This window comes from Myotis nattereri (assembly GCF_964212035.1).
Source record: "Myotis nattereri genome assembly, chromosome: 4".
NCBI lineage: Eukaryota > Metazoa > Chordata > Mammalia > Chiroptera > Vespertilionidae > Myotis > Myotis nattereri.
In genome coordinates this window covers 2,089,778-2,109,253 of record NC_138079.1, presented here as the reverse complement: position 1 = coordinate 2,109,253, position 19,476 = coordinate 2,089,778, and the positions used below count along the sequence as shown (strand labels likewise).

The window sequence follows — 19,476 nt, the reverse complement described above, 5'->3', positions numbered from 1 at the left end:
ACTGATGAGGAGGCCTCAAGCATCTTTAAATGGAGGATTTTCCTTTGCGAGTTGATAACTCTCAGATTGCTAATTGATGGAATTGATAGTGCTATTTTCTGAAAATCTGGAGAGAACATTTTCTCTACATATGCCATAGCAAATTCATAATACCAGTTTTGGCACTTAATAGAAGATGATAGATAGATAGATAGATAGATAGATGATAGATAGATGATAGCTAGATGATAGATATAGATAGATGGATGATAGATGATAGATAGATAATAGGTAGATTTATCTCCATTTCTTTGTCTGTAAGTTGGTCTCTGTTGAGTTTTAACCTTTCAGTAGCCGATGCTGGCCGGGGCATTTCTAGCAGGTAGACGAGTTCCCGAAATTGTCTCTTTTGTCAAGGCTTTGTCTACTGGTTTCATTCTAAATCAGCCTTCCCTGCTGGTGTGAGAAGAGTCCTCACGCATCCACCCACAGTTACAAAGGCACTTTCTCTAGTGCATCTGGCATCTTTTATTTTCCCCCCAGTGGGCCCTGAGTGCTGTGTAATGATCACATTTACAAACCATGAACCCGTTTATACACAGCCACCTTCATGGATCTGGAAATATATGCCCCACTGCTGGGCCCGTTTTCCCTGGTAACTATGAAAATAAACTCAGGTGATTCTGAAGGTTGTCTTTAGGCAGAAGAGCCCTGGGTCTACTCTGCCGGAGTTGCTGCCCCCTGGTGGACAGGAGTCCTGAGGGACCCTCACCCGCAGGGGCCGCAGAGGACTCCCCGGGAGCTTCCCAGCCAGGGTCTTCGCAGTGACAAACGGGCTGCTGTGGGCCTGTCGCCTGAGCGCTGTCATTCATGGCCTTCTTTCCTGCGTGAGCGTCTGTCGGATGCTCTAGAAAAGCAGTCAAAGGGACACAGCGTTCAGGGAGTTCACACTGTGGAGCATGGCTGCCTGCGACAGGGGCGAGATGCCGTGGCCACGGGAGAGGGCAGCGGGTCTCTGGAGGGGCCGTGGTGGAGGCGAATCCTGAGCCAGGTCTCGGGGTGGAGGTGAAGAGGCTGCAGAGGAGCAGTCCCCGATGGCAGAGCCTCGGGGAGGAATGCGGTGCCAGAGTCTCTCAGACGCCTGAAGCGTCAGAGCAGTCTGGGTGGACACCAGGGCCCACGAGAGCAATCACTGTCATCATTTGGGGTTCGGGAGAGAGGGAGGGGGAGAGGGAGAGAGAAGAGATGAGATGAGAGAGAGAGAGAGGGAGAGAGAGAGGGAGACGAGAGAGAATATCTCTAACAAGTACCTCCTTATCCTTTGAGAACCTAGGAGGCTAAAGACACAAAGGCGTGTGGTTGTGTAGTTTGGCCTGGGAATGTAGGGACACACTGCTGACGCCGATGTCGCGGCTCCGTCCCTGTTCTGTCCTGAGCTGCAGACGCCTGTCACGTCTGCTCTAGAGCCTGATAGAGATGCACAGCGCCCTGGGCTGCGGAGGAGCAGCTGTCTGATTCCTGCACCAGCCGCCGAGGCCCCAAGTCCCCGACTCCTCTGCCGCTCCCCTTCCCCATGTGGCATCCAGGGCCAGCCCTGTCGGCCCTCCCCCCAGACACCTGAGCCCACAGCCCGCAGCTTCTCAGCACCTCCTACCTCTCCTCCCTGAAGCCAGAGGGAACTTTTCAAACAGGAGTCGGCACTGCCGGCCAACGCCCCCTGAGGCTGCCCACCGCAGTCGGAATAAGTGAAAGTCCTCAAAGCCTGCGGCATGGCCTGGTCTCCATTGGCCGCTCCATCTCCTGTTTCCCCTTCCCCGTGGTCACAGGCTCCAGTGCCCTGGCTGCTTCTGCCCTCAGCACACCAGTCCTTCCCGCCTCCAAGCCACTGCTTGGGCTGCGGCGAGAATGAGCACTGTCAGCTGCCCAGGCGCCGGGACCTGCATGAGACCGGGCGTCCGGAACAGTCCGTGTGTGTGTGTGTGTGTGTGTGTGTGTGTGTGTACAGTGGCGCTGATCCCTCCCACTCCTAAGGATGACAGTTCCCGGACCTCAGGGGCGGAGCAGGTGTGGGAGGGGCTGCTTGGGCATCAGCTTTCCCTCTGTAGCGGTCAAGTTCACTCAGATTCAGAAAGTGAATTCCTGTAATAACTGTAAGTCCTTGTCTTTAGACCTTGTATCCATAACACACATACATGCACACACACAGACAGGCACACATGCATGCACATGTGCGCGGACACACACTCACATGCACGCACACATGTGCACTCACATGCACATGTGCTCAGACACACTTGCTTGCATGCATATTCATTCATGTATGCACACTCACCTGCGCACACATGCACATGTGCTCAGACACACTCACATGCATGCACACACACACACACACACACGTGCGCACACACACACATACACAGCTTGATTTGATTCCTCCCCGGCCCGTTGGGAAGCCGCTGCTTGGGGTTGCTCTGCTCACTCACTCTTTGCTGAGCCACGATGGCCCCTCTCAGCCCTTCATTCCTCCCGGCTCCTTGCTCCCAGCTCTGGTCGTCCTGAGATCCCACTCCGCTGTCTGTGAAGTCCAAGTCCAGCTGTGCACAGCCCAGGTGTGTGTGAATGTATAGGCACGTTTTTACGTTGGCATCTATGAGGCTTTAGCACAACCTGGTCCTGGTTTTATCCATTATCCTTTTACTACGCTGAGGAATTTACTCTGGAAATAGTGGTGACCCGGCTTCGAGAGTTCCAGAGCCTTCCGAGCCGTCTCAGGGGAGCCGGCTGGTTCCCAGGGCAGGTGACCCTGAGCACAGCCCCTGAGCGCCCCGTCCCCTGTGAACCTGTGGCCTGCGCACTCTCCTGGGTTGTCTCCCATGGAAGTTCAAGTGCAGTGACATGATCCTTATCGCACACAATGCACAGGGCCGGGGGGGGGGGGAGGGGGGTGTCAGGTCGCTTCCTGGGAGTGCCGGGGAGACATACTGGGCTGTTGGTCTCCCCCGAGGCCTCCCCCAGCACAAGCTGAGCTCATTCTATGACAGCGCCGTGAGCTCGTGCAGCCGCTAAGGCCGGGCCTGGCTGATAAGCCGGGTATTTCCAGCTGCAGGAACAGTTCCTTTGTTCCCGAGACGTTCCTGCAGAAAAGGGGACGAGAATGACCTTGTGTCACGGCCCAAAAACACCCATCTCTGTGTGAGCTCACATCACAGTTAGAATTAAGGAGACACGTAACTAAGCTCCGTGTGTTGTAAATGTAATGGACTGTCTGCCACAGAATGTTAGATAAACACTAACAAGGAAGCATTCGGCTCTAGCGCAGACCGCAGACTGGCATATATATGGGATGTTGGCATAACAGTGCCCGGTATTCATTGGGTGTTCTTTCTTCTCCAGACGCAGAATACTCGTAATGCTCCTGAGAGCTTTGTAAAATCATTGCCCCCTTGGCAAATGAGGGGCCGCAGACACAGCTTCCATAGTTTCCCGAAGCGGACAGAGCTAATAAAGAACAAATCTGGGTAGATGAGTGAAAATAGAGAGAAAATGTTTTAAATGCACCTATATTTTAAAAAATATTTTTTTTATTGATTTCAGAGAGGAAGGGAGAGGGAGAGAGAGAGAGAAACATCGATGATGAGAGAGAATCATCGATTGGCTGCCTCCCGCAGGCCCCACACTGGGGACCATGCTCAACCACTGAGCACACCAGCCGGGCATGGTCAGGACGTGTTGACTGACGTATTCACCGAGGTATCCCAGTGGCTGAATCAAGTCTGGCCACAGCAGGGTTGGCCCCACGTGCACCCTCCTGGGGTGGACAGGGCCAGGGCACCCCGTTCATGTGGGAACAGTACCCCGGAGCTGTGATCAGCATTTGCTGGATCTAAGAGGACAATGTTAAGCACCTGCTGTAAACCCTGGGGCCTTGCTAGCACTGAAGGGACACTGGGGAGTTTAGAGACTCAAAGACCAAGGGAGGCATTTACAACAGCCTGGGACTGTGGGTGCGAAACAACCCAGACCGCCTTAAACACTGTTTACCCACCTGACAAAGAATTTCAGGGGGTGGGCGAACCGCTCTGTTTTGGAATTCTCCATAATCACTGGCCACAAGGTAAGTGGCTGGTGAGCGCTATTCTGGGCAGCCCTGGAGGAGTGCCAGCTCCCTGCACAGCGCTCCCAGGCGGGGCTCAGCTGCTGTTGGTCTGCCTGCCTGTCTGCGTGGGTGCAGTCCACGCCTGCAGAGGCTGGCCACGCCCCGAAGGGCCCTCCCCCCTCCCCCCATTCGCTTATCCTGTCCTGACCCGTCCCACCCTCTCATCGCCTGCCTCCTCCTCTCCAGGTGTCACATGAAATCCTCTGGGTAAATACACCAGCCTCTCTCCTCTTCCTGTCGGGCAGACTTAGGAAAGTCGAGATTCCCTCCAGAATAATTCTATCAGCCGGATAAGGGGGACTTACTATGGACCCAGGGACAGCCTCTCACATGCTCCGTGTTTTCCTGCTCCCAGGATTGTCCTGGTCCCCTCTGCTAAGAATGCTGACGGCCACCTCCCTGCTTCAACCAGCCTCATATTTGTTCCAGAGGGGAACTTACCCATATCTTGTCATTCATCTGTATTATTGGTTTAGCTGTCACGTATTTTAAACAGTTTTATCAGATTAAGTAAACAGAAGTGTGCCTTGGGCTCTTTTTAATCCACTGCAACGCAGCCTGGGGCACATGCTGGTTAGTGGGTAAAATATTTGTACCAATGGCTTATGGAAGGATTTAAGTTTCATAGACAGATAGCCAAATCCTTTCCGTGCGGCTGACATTGGGGCTGGCGTTATGTGCCCATTGCTCAGCTCTGCTCAGAGAGGCTCCAGGGCGCCGGGGCCGGACAGCCGCATTACAGGCCCCGCCCAGCCCCCTGGGAGCAGAGAGGAAGGAAGGAGACCGATTTATAGCTGAACACATAGGACCAGTCGTGAGAAGTGGACATCGACGGTGGTTCTCCACGCTCTGCGGTCAGCGTTCTCTGTGGGAAGCACTAGCTAACGTCTCATATCTCCTGAGAACGCACTCCCGTCCGCAGGTTGCTGGTCGGCTCGCCGTGGAGTGGCTCCCCGGACAACCGCATGGGCGACGTGTACAGATGCCCGCTCCACCTGCCCACGGCCGCGTGCGAGAAGCTCAATTTGCAAGGTGAGCTGCGGGCGGCAGCGCGGTTTCTCACAGCCCGCGGAACCTGCCGTGTTACACACGATGGAAGTGGCAGGACCCGTCGTGGTTCTGTCTGGAAGAATGCAGGCAGCTTTCCTGGCCTTCCTGTCCTCGGTTGTGTTGGCCCAACGGTAGCCAGATCTCCCGCCGAGTGTGAAGGCTGGTTTACTGAGACGCGTGGGAACGGGCTGCCCCCTGCCCCGGCCGCCCCCAGACGGGAGCCGGTTCCCACCCGCGTTCAGGAGCGTTTTTCTGATAATTTACAGAAATCGAAGGCTGCCCAAACCCCCCACTCCCTCTTTCCAAAAGAAACCCCATGAAGCGTAAAGATGTCAGCCCTGAGGCTGACGTCGGGGCGCTGTGTCTGAATGACTCCATTCTGATAAGAACATTCGCGCCCGGGAATGGTGTGAAATGGTTGGGAATGCTGTTTTCATTCCCTCCTCGCAGACGCTTTCTATTAATGCGGAAGCTACTACAAGTTACTGGAAGCCTGAGTGAGTCATGCTTCCACACAGCACGTCCCGGGGCAGGTCACATGTTGCTCAATTCCTTCCTCGTCATCAGTCGAAAGAGCCAGTGCTGAGGGGTCACGGAGCCCTGAGGAACCGAGGCGTGGCGCGGCCGCGGGGCTCAGGACTTGAGCATCTACCCACGGCCCAGGAGGTCAGGGTTTGCTTCCCGGCCAGGACACAGGCCCAGGTTGCGGGCTCGATCCCCAGTGTGGGGCGTGCAGGAGGCAGCCGGTCCATGTTCTCTCATCGTGGATGTTTCTGTCTCTCACTCCCTCTCCCTTCTTCTCTGACATCAATAAAAACACATTTTAAAAAAAAGAAGGCGTGGATTAGGGAAACACGGTGCCGTGGAAATCGAGGGAAGGAGAGATTCAAACCAGTGGCAAAGGCTTAGAGACCATCCCTGTCTCCCTGGCTGCCAGCACCGTTTCTGGGTCTAGCAGGCGCTCAGTAACGCCGGTTTCAGTGCAGTGGGGTGAGTGCCAATAGGGCCCGTGGCTCGGGTGGAGGGTCATCTAGATCCGTGCTCTCCAGACGTCTGCAACCCTCCCCCTCGCTGCAGGCACAGGTAAATGTACAGTTTCTAAAAATAAAAACATATCTCGGGGTGAGTGCTCGAAAGTTTTATTCTTCCAGCCCCAACGTTCCATAACACCTCTAGCTTTTAAACACTCACCCCAGAGGCATACATTCTATTTTTTAAAAATTATAAATAACAAATTTAAAAAGTAAAACCATACGCACAGAAGTGCTCCTGTTTTTCTCTACGGAAGCCGTGTTGCCCTGTTTTGACACTGTCTTGGCTGGGGCATCACCCCGACAGGGCTGACGGGAGCGCGAGGCTTAGGAGCACGTGTGAGGTGACCAGGGTCAAGGAGGGGAAGGGGACTCCATTTCCAGAGGAGAGTGGTGAGCAGAGTTAGGAAAACAGAGCTTTTCTGACCCAGAGGAGCCGGTCCTATTCATAGGGAGGGCGGAGGGAGGCGGTCAGAGGCAGGGTCTGTCAGTCAAGAGCAGAGCGAAGTGGGTGGAGTTCTCCCGGGTCCCTGGGAAGTGGCTCCCTCCTTAGAAACAAGGAAAGGGAGTTCCTCCAGGGCCTCCCCTCCAGGTAACCCCGAGAGGCCGAGCTGGCACTTCCGGGCGACGGGCTGGAGAGATTTATCATGTGACGGGCTAGTCTCGGGCTCTCCTTCCAAAGTCGGCTCATTATTGCTTTGAGCCAGATTTGACTATATGGCTTTCTTTTTAAAAAATATATATTTTTAATGATTTCAGCGAGGAAGTGGGGTGGGGGGGAGAGAGAGAGACATCATTGATGAGAGAATCATGGGTCAGCTGCCTCCTGCAAGCCCCCCACTGGGGATGGAGCCTGCAGTCAGGCCTGTGCCCTGACCGGGAATCGAACCCTGACCTCCTGGTTCCCAGGTCGATGCTCAGTCGCTGAGCCCCGCTGGCCAGGCCCTGTGGTCCTTCTTCATAGTGCTCTACGGGTATTTCCTTCTGGTGCAGAATGGAGCGTTAGGTAGAGTATTCGGGCCTTGGGAAGAACAGGGAAGGCAAACTGGAAGCCAGAGGCGCGCTCAGATGTGTTTGGCTTGGCCGGCGCTGTGGCATTGTTCAATGGCAAGGCCTCCGGGTGCCGCCTCCTCCAGACCCACCCCACAGCTCACTGCCCAGCCTCGCAGGTGAGTGAGCTGCCGGTCACCCAGGCCGCTCACGCCCCTGCACTGGTCACGTGCAGATGGCACTCGACGGGCGGCACGCAGCTCAGCGCTGCACAGAAGCGGGCGTGCGCCTGGGCTTTCCAGCAGCTGTAATGAAGGCAGGAAACGTAACACGCTTTCGCTTTTCCCTTGAAGCTTCCGTGAGCATCCCCAACGTGACGGAGATAAAAACCAACATGAGCCTCGGCCTGACACTCGCCAGGAACGCGGGCACCGGAGGGTTTCTTGTGAGTGTCCCCTTCTCACGCCCCATCCTTAACCCCGTCCTTCTCCGGGACGCGTGCGCTCAGCGTCTCCCCAACTCCCCCCGCCCCAAGCAGACCTGGGGGTGCACTGTCACGCGTCTCCCCAGCCCCCCGGGAAGCAGACCTGGGGGTGCACTGTCACGCATCTCCCCAGCCCCCCGGGAGGCAGACCTGGGGGTGCACTGTCACGCGTCTCCCCAGCCCCCCGGGAGGCAGACCTGGGGGTGCACTATCACGCTGTGTGGCTGTCCCCCCCAGGAGCCTCCTGCTGATGCGCAGGCTTCTTCAGATCCTCGGCACAACCACTGCCCAGAATGTTCTGGAAAGGGGAGTGAGAGGAGCGGAGCCTGTGGCCCTGGGAAGGGCGCCTGGTCTCCGTTGAGAAGGGCTCCTCCCTGCGGGGACCCGCGGGGCAGGTGCTGCTGATTCCGAAAGGAAGTCTGAGAGCTGGAACGCACGTCTGTGTTTCATTTCCTCTGATGTCTGCTAATCTGGTGCTAGTCGAGGTGTGGCTCGGTCTCCCTTCTTCTTTCACGTTGGTGTTTCCTCGCATTTACTTCCTGGGGTGCTGGGAGAAGACATCACAGCGAGGGAGAATGCCTTGCTTAACGAGGCCCTGGGCCAGTCGACTGTTCATAACGTCACATCCAAACACACTGTGAGTGACGTGAGGAGTTGCCATAGACACATAGAAAGTGGGGTCTTTCTGAGAGAGGGAAGGATTTCTGAGCTTAGAACTAACCCAAGAAACACTGTGGGAAATTATTGAATAGATGGGGCTATATAAAAGGTGAAAACCATTGCACCACACAGGAAGAGATTAAAGGCAAATAAAAACCTAGTTTTATTTCACATCCCCACCAGCTCTTACAGGTGTGTCCGAGTTGTATTGTCATGTTAGAAGCGTCTTAGAAGCTTAACTTTACGTTAGTTTCACCTAGGACATGCCAACCTAAAGGCCTAAGTGTATAGCTGGCTTCTTCTGAAAACAGAATCGATTTTGAGCAATGTCCTTCTACTTTCACCAATAGATGTTAGGATTCAGACAGACTTTGTACCCCTAAGGGAATCAGGTTTTGCTTATGATACGTGTTACATCAACGCGGGATGGATGTTGCCATGGATCGCGATGCTTTTTGATATCTCTAAGTCCTTATAATCGATCGCCTTCACCTTTTTTTTTTGCTTCTTTGTTTTCAAAGTTGAATAAATTCAGAAAGAGAAATATATTGCGACACGGGGATTATGGAATGTGCTTCAAAAGTTTTTAACCTGTAACTTCAGACGGAGTAAAATGAAGTTGCAGGAGAATTTGAGAGATTAATTTAGCCATGTGCCAAGAAAGGAAGGGAGGGAGGGAAGAAGAGAGAGAGAGGTGTGTGAGAGGGAGAAAAAAAAGAAGAAAGTAAAAAGCCAGTTTCCTTTACATACGTAAGAGAGCAAAATTTTAAGATACTCTCAGGACTTTTGTGGAAAAGACGGACCGTCATCACATTTTTTGAGCCTTCTTGAATTCTGGGCTTAAAGCAGGAATGGTTCTGGCAGTGGCACTGGCACATTTGAATTTCAGCTTCTTGGTGCTCTTTTCCTTGCTTAAAAAAGTTTTTTTTGAATACTTCATGAGTTATTATTTTTCAAGATGATCAGGAACATCCAATGGGGGGTGGGAATCTAGGAATCAGTGATTGCTGTCTGTTATCTAGTAAATTGCCAAAGGTATCAATTACGATTTTTCCCATAATTGGCAAAATGAACCCTTTTATAGGGAAAACCAACCTTGTGCACTGAGCATGAACAATGACCGCAGCAGCTGCCCGCTCCCAAAGGTTAAACCGGGTCCAATAAATTTCCCTTTATTCTTCCAGCGGCTTTCTGCAAGACCGCACTTTTCCGTTCAGTTTTAGTGATTGGTCCACAGCTTCACGGTGAGCTCTGTAGCCTCCTTTTTAAGCTCTTGACTGGACGGCTCTTCCCCACGGTCTCCCTTTTCCATCTAACGGTTCCCATGTTGTCTGAGCCGCATTTCCCGTGTGACTGACTCGGGGGGTCCCGGCTCTCAGGGCCGGCGGGCAGGAGGTTGGGGGTTGGGCTGATGGGGGGACTCAGGGTGGAGTACGGGGTGTGGGCACGCAGGCCCGGCCAGGCTGGTGACCGCAGGTTTGGGGGAGTGGACATGGACCCCGATGTCCTCAGAGAACTGCTCCCAGCAAAGCTAAACACGGGCAGCCCATGAGCCTCGCCTGCGGCGGTTTAGCAGAGTGTTTTTTTGAAACTGTGGATTTTCACATGAAATTTGTCTTCTCCGACTCTCCTTGAGAATGTGGGTGGCCTGGCTGTCCCTGGGCGGAGCCGGGGTGCCCTGCCCCTGTGTGTGCGGGGTGGCCTCCTCATGCACCTTGGCTTCTATCCCCGGCCCGAGCTCTCCTCTGGGTTCCCTGCCTGGCCCTGGGGGACGTGGTTTTGTGGTTTCTGCTGATTCTCCACATGGAGGGGACAGGAGGGGCCCGCGTTCCGGAAAAACCATGTAGGATGCTGCCGACAGCCCCACCGCCTTGCTATTGGCCCAGCGCTGTTCTGGGTGTTTCATACCGAGAGACCCCTGTAACCTTCACACCAGCCTTCAAGACAGGCAGCGTGGTCATCTTCACTTTGCACATAAAGCTCTGCACTCATTTTCCTGCTGGGTGTCCCCAGGGATGGAAGCACCCCTTTATCTGGTTTAGTGGGGGACTGACACCTGCCCCGGGAGTGCCAGAGTCCCGCCTCCCGAAGCCTGCCATTGGCCACAGCTCCTCCCCACCACTCCCTCCCTCCTGTCTGCCCTTCACCCCGTCACACAAAGGCATTTTTTAAAATATGTTTTTTATTGTTGATAGTATTACATATGTCTCCCATTTTTCTCCCTCCTTCCAGTCCCTACCCTCCAGCCCCCAGGTCTTCACCCCTTATTTCCTGTGTCTATGGGCTGTGCCTATAAGTAGATACATCCTTTGGTGTGTCTCTTCTCATCCCCCCAACCCCACGTCGGGGCGTGTCAGTCTGTTCTCTGCTTCCGGTCTTATTTTGTTGGTCAGTTCATTTGAGTCCACAAATAATCAAAGGCATTTTGACTTGTTAATTCCAGGCCTTGGCAACCCCTGGTGCTTGCAGGGGATAGGGATGGGCGTGAGTCTCAGATGGGGAAGAGGGGTCTCATGGTTTTCACGTTCTGTCACTGTTCTCGTTTTTTTCAGACATGCGGGCCCCTGTGGGCACAGCAGTGCGGAAGCCAGTACTACACCACTGGGGTTTGTTCCGACGTCAGCCCCGACTTCCAGCTCTTGGGCAGCTTCTCACCGGCGGTGCAGAGTGAGTGAAGTGTGCGCGGCGGCCTGGGCGCTGCTGCCATTCAAGGCAGGGAAACGTGTGGGCACCCCGACCCTCAGCTCTCGGTTACGGCTTCATTTTTAGTGACTTCAGAAATCTGTTTCTCCTCCTCCCCTGTGCAGCCTGCACTTCCTTCATCGACGTGGTGGTTGTGTGCGATGAATCAAACAGTATCTACCCCTGGGTGGCAGTAAAGAACTTTCTGGAAAAATTTGTGCAAGGCCTGGATATAGGCCCCTCGAAGACACAGGTACGGACGTCAGTAGCACATGCATTCACCCGCGGCTTTCTTCTCGAGAAAGTAGTGTTGGGTGTGCCGTCTTCGCCTTTGCATTTGCCGGTCCCCAGTTGACTGCACTCAGTGCCGACCTGGAGAGTGAAATGCGCTTGTACTGCTTGCGCTCTTCTGTGCGTCACTTCGCCCACGGCTGGTCTTCGAGCTGGGATCCTGTTTCTGACAGCGTCAGACATGGGGATTCCATTTTAACCCTCTTTAGTTGCTTACTGTTTTTATCCTTTAACTCATAAATTTATTAATGTATTTTAAACTCAGATATGTATCTTTCCTTTGCACCTACTTGGGCCGATAATGACTCTTTTTTACGCCTTGTTGCTACCCAGTTATCCTGGAATTCTGGGATTTTTATAAATAAGTCTGTAGACAGCATAATTCCACTTTATATTACGTTATGGTCTTTTATTATGTTTCATCTAGTCTTTTATCCAGTCTCCCCTCCTTCCTACACAGGACAGGCCTCTTCACTAACTTTGCGTAGTTCTCTGTGCTTTAAGGCAGCGGTCGCCACCCGGTGGTCTGCGGACACTGGTGGCCCGTGGGTTCCGAAAGGCTGGCGACCGCTGCTGGAAGGAGTCTTGAATTTGCTTTTCCGTCTTCTGGGGACGGGCACCCGGAACTCAGGAGCAACACTTTCTGCTTCTGGAAAAGGGAATAGCCCTTATTTTGAAAGTTCTGGGGATTTTTCTTCCTTTCCTATTGGCTCTGCCACTCTGGGGTCATTCTGGCTGTAGCAGCCCATGGACCGCTGTCAGTGGGGTCCTGGACGTCCCATTAGACCTCATCTCCTCAAACCTCCTGCTCAGCTCTCCCCTTCCTCACCCCGAAGCTCAGGGCCAGGTCCTGTCTTCTCATGTTAGACTCCCCATTTTTGGGGGGTCCTTCCCTCGCTCTCAGGTCTTACAAAACCTAAAACCAGCGGTCGGTGCTATATTTTCTCCACCTCGAGAAAGTGCTGATGGAACTGAGCCCTCCAGGCCCCGCCCCTTCACCTTTCTGACACAGGACGGTGTGTCAGAGCCCCTGGGCCAGCGGCAACTCACCACCACTTCCTGCTCCGGGAGCCCCAGGCATCCAGGGTGATTTTGGTGCTGGGAACAAGGACAGTAAAAGAAGTGAAAAGAGGTGTTTGAGCCTCTTGATCTAAAGCAAGAGTGGGGAACTTTTCTCGGCCAAGGGCCATTTGGATGTTTATAACTCATTCTGGGGCCAATTTTCAACCTAAAAATTAGCTGCTCTATTCGGTCATTTCATTAACTCACCCCGAAGGCCTTGGCTGGGCCAGGCTGGACATTCCCCACCCCTGAGCTGAAGGATTAGGGTGACGTGCCCAACATTTGTTGAGAAGTTGTTCTGTCTCAGCTCTCAGATCAGACTCTGAAGAGCGTTTCTCTGAAGCCCAGAGGCTCCAGGCCGCACGCACAGGTCATGTCTCAGACCTGAAGTGCAATGAGAGGAAATCCCGTGCAATAAACACAATAATCTGAAGTGACTGCATCGATTTTGAGCAGTAATCAGTTGTGTTAAATGCTTATTATTATTAAATATATTTTTTATTGATTTCAGAGAGGAAGGGAGAGATAGAAGCATCAATTACCAGTATGAGAGAGAATCATCGATTGGCTGCCTCCTGCATCCCCCCACTGGGGACTGAGCCCGCAATCCAGGCTGAATGTGCCCTTGACTGGAATCGAACCCAGGACCCTTTAGTCCGCAGTCCGATGCTCTATCCACCCAACCAAACCAGCCAGGGCTTGAACCTTATTCTTTGCTCATTATATAATTATCCTGAATTGGTGAGATGTTCTCTCCCAGCCACAGCTGCTCACAGTTGTTTACATGTTTGTATCCGTCATTAATTAAAATGTTTTTATCTTTCTGGTATGAACTTTATTGTAATATTTACCCACATTAAAATACTATAGGGCAGCGCTTAACATTTACAGCTATTTCTCCTGAGGACCAAATCGTACGCCATAGCACTTCGTCCTGCTTGTCGATCAGTGCTGTTGCTAAACACGTACAGCAAGCGTGTCAAACTCCAAGGCTGCGACGGGCCACATAAGCAAGGTTTACGTTTATGTAGCCGCAAAAAATCAAAAGCTCCCATTTTCATAGAAACGTAGGTTTATTTCGATAGAGACATGCTGAATGCAAAGGGCTGAAATAAACGAGTCATCATTAACATAAAATAATAGAACATTTTAATGAAAATTAATACATTTAATAAAAAATTAATAAATTTTTCTTGAACATTAACTTACCAGACACTGAATAACTGCACAAATTAATAAGCGTAACGCAAATAAACCTATTTTTCTTGTTGCGCACACCAAACAAGTCAGTCCAAGACTAATGATGCAGCCATTGGCTGCTAAAATATTCGCTGCTGGTATTAGTGGAGGGAAATGGTGCGCCTGTGCATCAGGTATGTAAGGGAAATGAATGCAACACGATGATAGTCATCAGTCATTAGTGAATGTTGTAGTTCATTATTAATAATTGTGTATAACAGGATACTGTAAAAATTAAGTTATGAAATTTTTATGACAACATTTCTTACCGTTGTATTGGCTGCGCTGCAGAAATATTTGTTGTGGGCAGCATGCGGCTGCGAGTGTGACATGCTTGACGTACAGCCTCCAACAGAGGAGTCATTTCGCTGGAAGAAAAAAACTGGCCTTACAGACCAAGTGGAAAATGGCTCCCTTAAGCTCTCAGCCCACATCTAAACGCACTTTTGATTTTCATTCTATTGGCCAAATAGCATGACTTCTAACTCACTGACCAGCGTCTGAGAACGTCTGCTCTCCCGCAGGTGGGACTCATTCAGTACGCCAACAAGCCCCGAGTGGTGTTCAACCTGAACACCTTTCAAACCAAAGCTGAGATGACCGCAGCCACGTCCAGGACGGTCCAGAAGGGCGGGGACCTCACCAACACGTTCAAGGCCATTCAGTTCGCGAGGTGAGCCCCCACGGTCGCGCCTGGCAGCAAGGGGAGGCAGGGAGAAGCGGTAACCTGCGCTCACACTTAGCTCCGGGATAGCTAAGAGGAGAGGCCACGCATCCCGCAACGTGCACGCAGGGAAGGCCGTAGGCCACGCCTGCCAGTGCCGGCCAGAGTTCCGCGTTCCTGTTCCCCTCCAGCTGCAGGCAGGGCGCCCTTACCCGCTTCTCTGCCGACGGGAGAGACAGGCTGCGTCCCCAGGTTATGCTCAGCGTGGTCGCAAGGCTGAGGACAGGCCCGCGGAACGTCCTCGCTGTAGTGAGCCTGTGCTTTGGTCTGCCACAGAGACTCCGCTTACACGGCAGCTGCTGGCGGCCGGCCAGGCGCCACCAAGGTCATGGTGGTTGTCACCGACGGCGAGTCGCACGACGGCTCCATGCTGAAGGACGTGATCGCGCAGTGCAACGAGGACAGCATCCTGCGGTTCGGCATCGCGGTGAGGCGTTCCTCCCTTCGGTGGGGGTGGGGGTGGGGTGGGGGTAAACGCTCCTCTATGTCCTCACCTCCCAAGGCCGCCTCCTCATGGCTCCTGGCGCTTTACACAAAAAGAGATGGTTACCGTTTTTGCTTCTTAAAAATGTATTTTTTTTATTGATTTCAGAGAGAGAGAAGGAGAGAGAGAGAGCAACATCAATGATGAGAGAGACTCATGGATGGGCTGCCTCCTGCAAATCCCCCACTGGGGATCGAACCTGCAACCCGGGCCCTGACCAGCAATGGGGCTGGGGCCTCCTGGTTCACAGGTCGACGCTTAGCCACTGAGCCACACCGGCTGAGCGCCGTCTCTGCTCCTGCTGGTTCGGTCCTGTGGGTGTGGGGTGTGGGTTACCTCTCCAGGGGGCCTGGTCCTGGGGGTGGGAATAGGGAGGCAGAAGCACCACAGCTCTGACCTTTTCTCCCTCTCCCTCTGCTTTCAAGGTCCTCGGGTACTTAAACAGAAATGCCCTCGATACGAAAAACCTAATAAAAGAAATCAAAGCGATCGCCAGTGTCCCCACCGAGAGGTACTTCTTCAACGTGTCCGACGAAGCCGCGCTGCTGGAGAAGGCGGGCACCATCGGCGAGCACATCTTCAGCATCGAAGGTAGCGCCCTCCCTCCCGCAGCCCCGCCGGGCCCTTCCCGGGACCTACCGTCCTGTCCCCGCGTCCTGCGTCCTGCGCTGCGAGTGCCTCCTGGGAAAAGAGCTCTGAGGAGTCAGTGAGAAAAGGAGGCGAAGGACATGACTAAGTCGTTTTTAAAAGATAAAACACAAATGGCCAGGAAACATAAGAAAGTAGTCCAATGTCAGTAATTATTAAAAACCTGAATCGCAGCCCTGTTACTTGGTGGTTAAGAGATAACAAAGACCAGTCATGTTGAATTCTGGAGCGATTATGGAGAAGCGGAGAAGCTCAGCTTATTGCTCACATTGATCACGTGTGTAACACTTCTGGGGCGGTTCAATGAGAGCTATTAAAATTCTAAATAGTTTTACCTTTTTGCACTGCAAATAGTTTTCATAACTGTAAAAGTTTTACTTTTTTACACTGTTATATAGTTTCTGAAATTCTTGAATTTGTTTACTAACACATGTATACTTTTAAAATTGGAAAAACATAGTGTGGATTCCCACGTCTGTTGGAATACTTGTAGTGATTTGGCCACTCTGCCAGCCCGATATTTTTGATTGAACATCGGAGCATTGTGTGTGTGTGTGTGTGTGTGTGTGTGTGTGTGTGTGTGATTGAAAATTTCCTTTAAAATGATTGGCGGTGATGGAATTCTGGAAACTGTCGCTTCCCAGGCACCGTGCAAGGAGGCGATAACTTCCAGATGCAGATGGCCCAAGTGGGATTCAGCGCGGATTACTCCTCCGAAAAGGTGTGTATATCAGGTGCCCGCCCGCCACCTGCCCTGGGCTGACCTCCGAGGACACGGCCGCCCGTGCGTCAGCAGTTCCCGCTCCCAGTCACAGTCCTGAGTTTCTTTCTTTCTTTTTTTTTTAATATGGTTTTATTGATTTCAGAGAGGAGGGGAGAGGGAGAGAGAGATAGACACATCAATGATGAGAGAGTATCATGGATCAGCTGCCTTCTGCACGCCCCACACTGGGGATGTGCAACCTGGGCATGTGCCCTGACCGGGAATCGAACTGTGACCTCCTGGTTCATAGGTCGACGCTCACCACTGAGCAACACCGGCCGGGCAGTCCTTGAGTTTCTTGGCATCGCTGACTTGCCACCTAAAACATGAAGGTTTATCATGCCTCCCTTCTCTGTTTCACAGGGTTTTTTGTTGTTAATCCTCACCTGCAGGTATTTTCCCATTGATTTTTAGGGAGAGTAGGAGAGAGAGGGAAAGACAGAGAGAGACATCGATGTGAGAGAAACACATCGATTGGTTGCCTCCTGCACGAGCCCTGACCAGGGCCTGGGCCGGGGAGGAGCCTGCAACCGAGGTACGTGCCCTTGACCGGAATCGAACCCAGGACCCTTCAGTCGGCAGAGTCGCTTGTCTCCTCTGCCCTCCCCACACCGGTGCTGGCCTGTGGGAACTTCCTTACGTTGGATCCACTGTCTCAGCTACGGCACCGTTTGCACCTGTGCTATTGTCAAGTAGGTGGGACAGGAGAGAAATGATGGAGGAACATTTGAGAAGGAGCCAAGAGGAAAGCTGAAAATAGAAGGGTCTGGATAGGGCCTCCCACGATGGGGGCTGGGAGGGGTGCGTGTTAGCAGCCAGTGGCCCCGACCTCCTTCCTCTATCAGCATCATTCCCCACCTCTCAGCTGCCGCATACCCAACCGTGAGCTTCTCTCATGACTCCCTGAGGCGAGAGGCTCCCTCTAACTGTTCAGCGTTTGCAATGTGGGCCTTTGAATGGAAATTGGAATATGGCTACGCGCTCCCCTGATTATAGCTCCTTAGAAAGGTTTGTCCATGTAATGTCATACTCAGTAGAGCCCGAGCTAGCATAGCCCATGAGGAGGCTGCCCTCCAGCACAAACATGTTCACACAACTCTGAGATATGTCAACACCTGTGTATAATCTCACTTCACATGCTGAGTTCCCCCCTTAAACCTGGACAGTGTGTCCCCACGCTGTGCCTACGCTGAACTCTCACGCTTTAGAGGTGACGCGCTCTAACCCCCCCTTTCCCGTGGTTTTAGGACGTCCTCACGCTGGGTGCAGTAGGGGCTTATGACTGGAGCGGGACCGTGGTTCAGCAGACGTCCAGTGGACACCTGATCTTCTCGAAACAAGCCTTTGACCAAATCCTGCAAGACAGAAACCACAGCTCCTACTTAGGTGAGGCAGGCATGCCCATGTGGGCTGCACATGAAGGACCTCCCACTACACTAGCCCGCGTGGAATCAGGACCGGTTCAGTCCTGGGCCTGTCACCTACTCATTATGTTTATTACACAATGTTCATATTCCCTTTCTGCCAATCAGGCCTTCACCGTAACTGCTAAGGAAACCTGTATTGTACCCGCCAATCCCTTCCTGCTGTCCAAGTGGTTGTTATTCCTGTGACAGTTATTTCTCCAAAATGGAAATAGTTCCTAAGAGCCAGTGCACAGTGACAATCTGATAAAAATGAGAGCTCTTAGTCTGTCTTTCCTGGAATAAGCAGCCATGGATTTTGAACACTTACTAGATCAGTGACAGCGAAACTTTTGAGCTCGGCGTGTCAGCATTTTGAAAAACCCTAACTTAACTCTGGTGCCGTGTCACATAGAGAAATTTTTTGATATTTGCAACCATAGTAAAACAAAGATTTACATTTTTGATCTTTATTTTATATATTTAAATGCCATTTAACAAAGAAAAATCAACCCAAAAAATGAGTTCACGTGTCACCTCTGACACGCGTGTCATAGGTTCGCCATCACTGAACTAGGGGATAGTTCCTGAGCTGCTGACTCTATCGACGCGAACATTAAAGTCCTTCCAACACCCCCCGAGGGAAGCTTAGGGTCCTCACTGTACCGTTAGAGCCAAGGAGAGTCATGGTTTGCCTAAAGGTGAACAACACAGTAAGAGGCGGATCCAGAATTCAAAGCGGGGACTGACTCCAAAGCCCGTGTTCTTTCCACTCCACAACTTTCCCTTTTAAAAAAATACATATTTTTATTGATTTCAGAGAGAAAGAGATAGAGAAATCAGTGAAGAGAGAGAATCATTGATCGGCTGCCTCCGGCACGTCCCCTACTGGGGATCGAGCCTGCAACCGGACATGTGCCCTTGACCGGAATCAAACCCAGAACCCTTCAGTCCGCAAGCCAACGCTCTATCCACCGAGCCAAACCGGCTGGGGCTGCAACATTACCTTTTAAATCCACCTAGTGACTCACAGAGAAAGCTGTTGAGGGCCAGGCTCATGACTGGCTGATGGGGACAACCGGAATCTCGGGTTGGCTTCATGGGTAGACGCCCACTACGCAGGGCAGTGCTGCTGGTCAGAGGGCGGGAGCAGGTCACCTTGGAAACAGGAAGATGGGCCCTGCTCAGGACGGAGAAAGGGCTCAGCCGCTCCCCCAGCTCCACAAGCCTGTGGCGCCCAGCCTGTCGGTGGCACCCACCGTCTCCTTCTCTCCCAGGTTACTCGGTGGCGGCCATCTCTACTGGAAAAGGGGTCCACTTCGTCGCGGGCGCCCCGCGGGCGAATTACACGGGCCAGATAGTGCTGTACAGTGTTAATGAGAACGGCAATGTCACGGTGATTCAGGCTCACAGAGGCGACCAGGTAAAGTCATCGCTCAGCAGGTGAAGTTAATTTCAGGGACAGAGGGGGCGGGTGGGGAGTGGGGGGCGGGGTGGGAAACTACCATTTATTGAGTGCCCGCCCCTGGCTGGCTCTGACATCTGCCTTTACTTGAATATTCCTGAAATCTTCACAATCCTGAGGCCGGCCCGGTCCTTTGACAGGTTCCTGAGAGATTGACTCGCCTTCTAGGTCACAACTTCCAGGGGCTGAGCTGTCATTCAGACCCAGTCCTGGGGGCGCTGCAAAGGCTGTGCTGTTTGGCTATTTTTTAAATTTTTTTAAAATTTTTTAAATTAAAAAATTTTTTTCCCATATATTTTTTAAAATATATTTTTTATTGATCTCAGAGAGGAAGGGAGAGGGAGAGAGAGATAGAAACATCGATG

The 19,476-nt window shown here is 52.4% G+C and overlaps 1 protein-coding gene across 1 annotated transcript in view; it reads left to right on the top strand.

Annotated features, from left to right (window-relative positions):
* The window catches only part of ITGA2 (integrin subunit alpha 2), a 67,288-nt gene that overhangs the window by 16,322 nt on the left and 31,490 nt on the right, over positions 1-19,476 (top strand). Inside the window, exons 3-12 of the mRNA XM_081090214.1 lie at positions 5,058-5,167; positions 7,560-7,651; positions 10,903-11,017; positions 11,158-11,285; positions 14,149-14,297; positions 14,625-14,775; positions 15,258-15,423; positions 16,125-16,201; positions 17,491-17,629; positions 18,924-19,069. Of these exons, the coding sequence (XP_080946340.1) occupies positions 5,058-5,167; positions 7,560-7,651; positions 10,903-11,017; positions 11,158-11,285; positions 14,149-14,297; positions 14,625-14,775; positions 15,258-15,423; positions 16,125-16,201; positions 17,491-17,629; positions 18,924-19,069 (1,273 nt within the window). The remainder of the gene's footprint in view (positions 1-5,057; positions 5,168-7,559; positions 7,652-10,902; positions 11,018-11,157; positions 11,286-14,148; positions 14,298-14,624; positions 14,776-15,257; positions 15,424-16,124; positions 16,202-17,490; positions 17,630-18,923; positions 19,070-19,476) is intronic.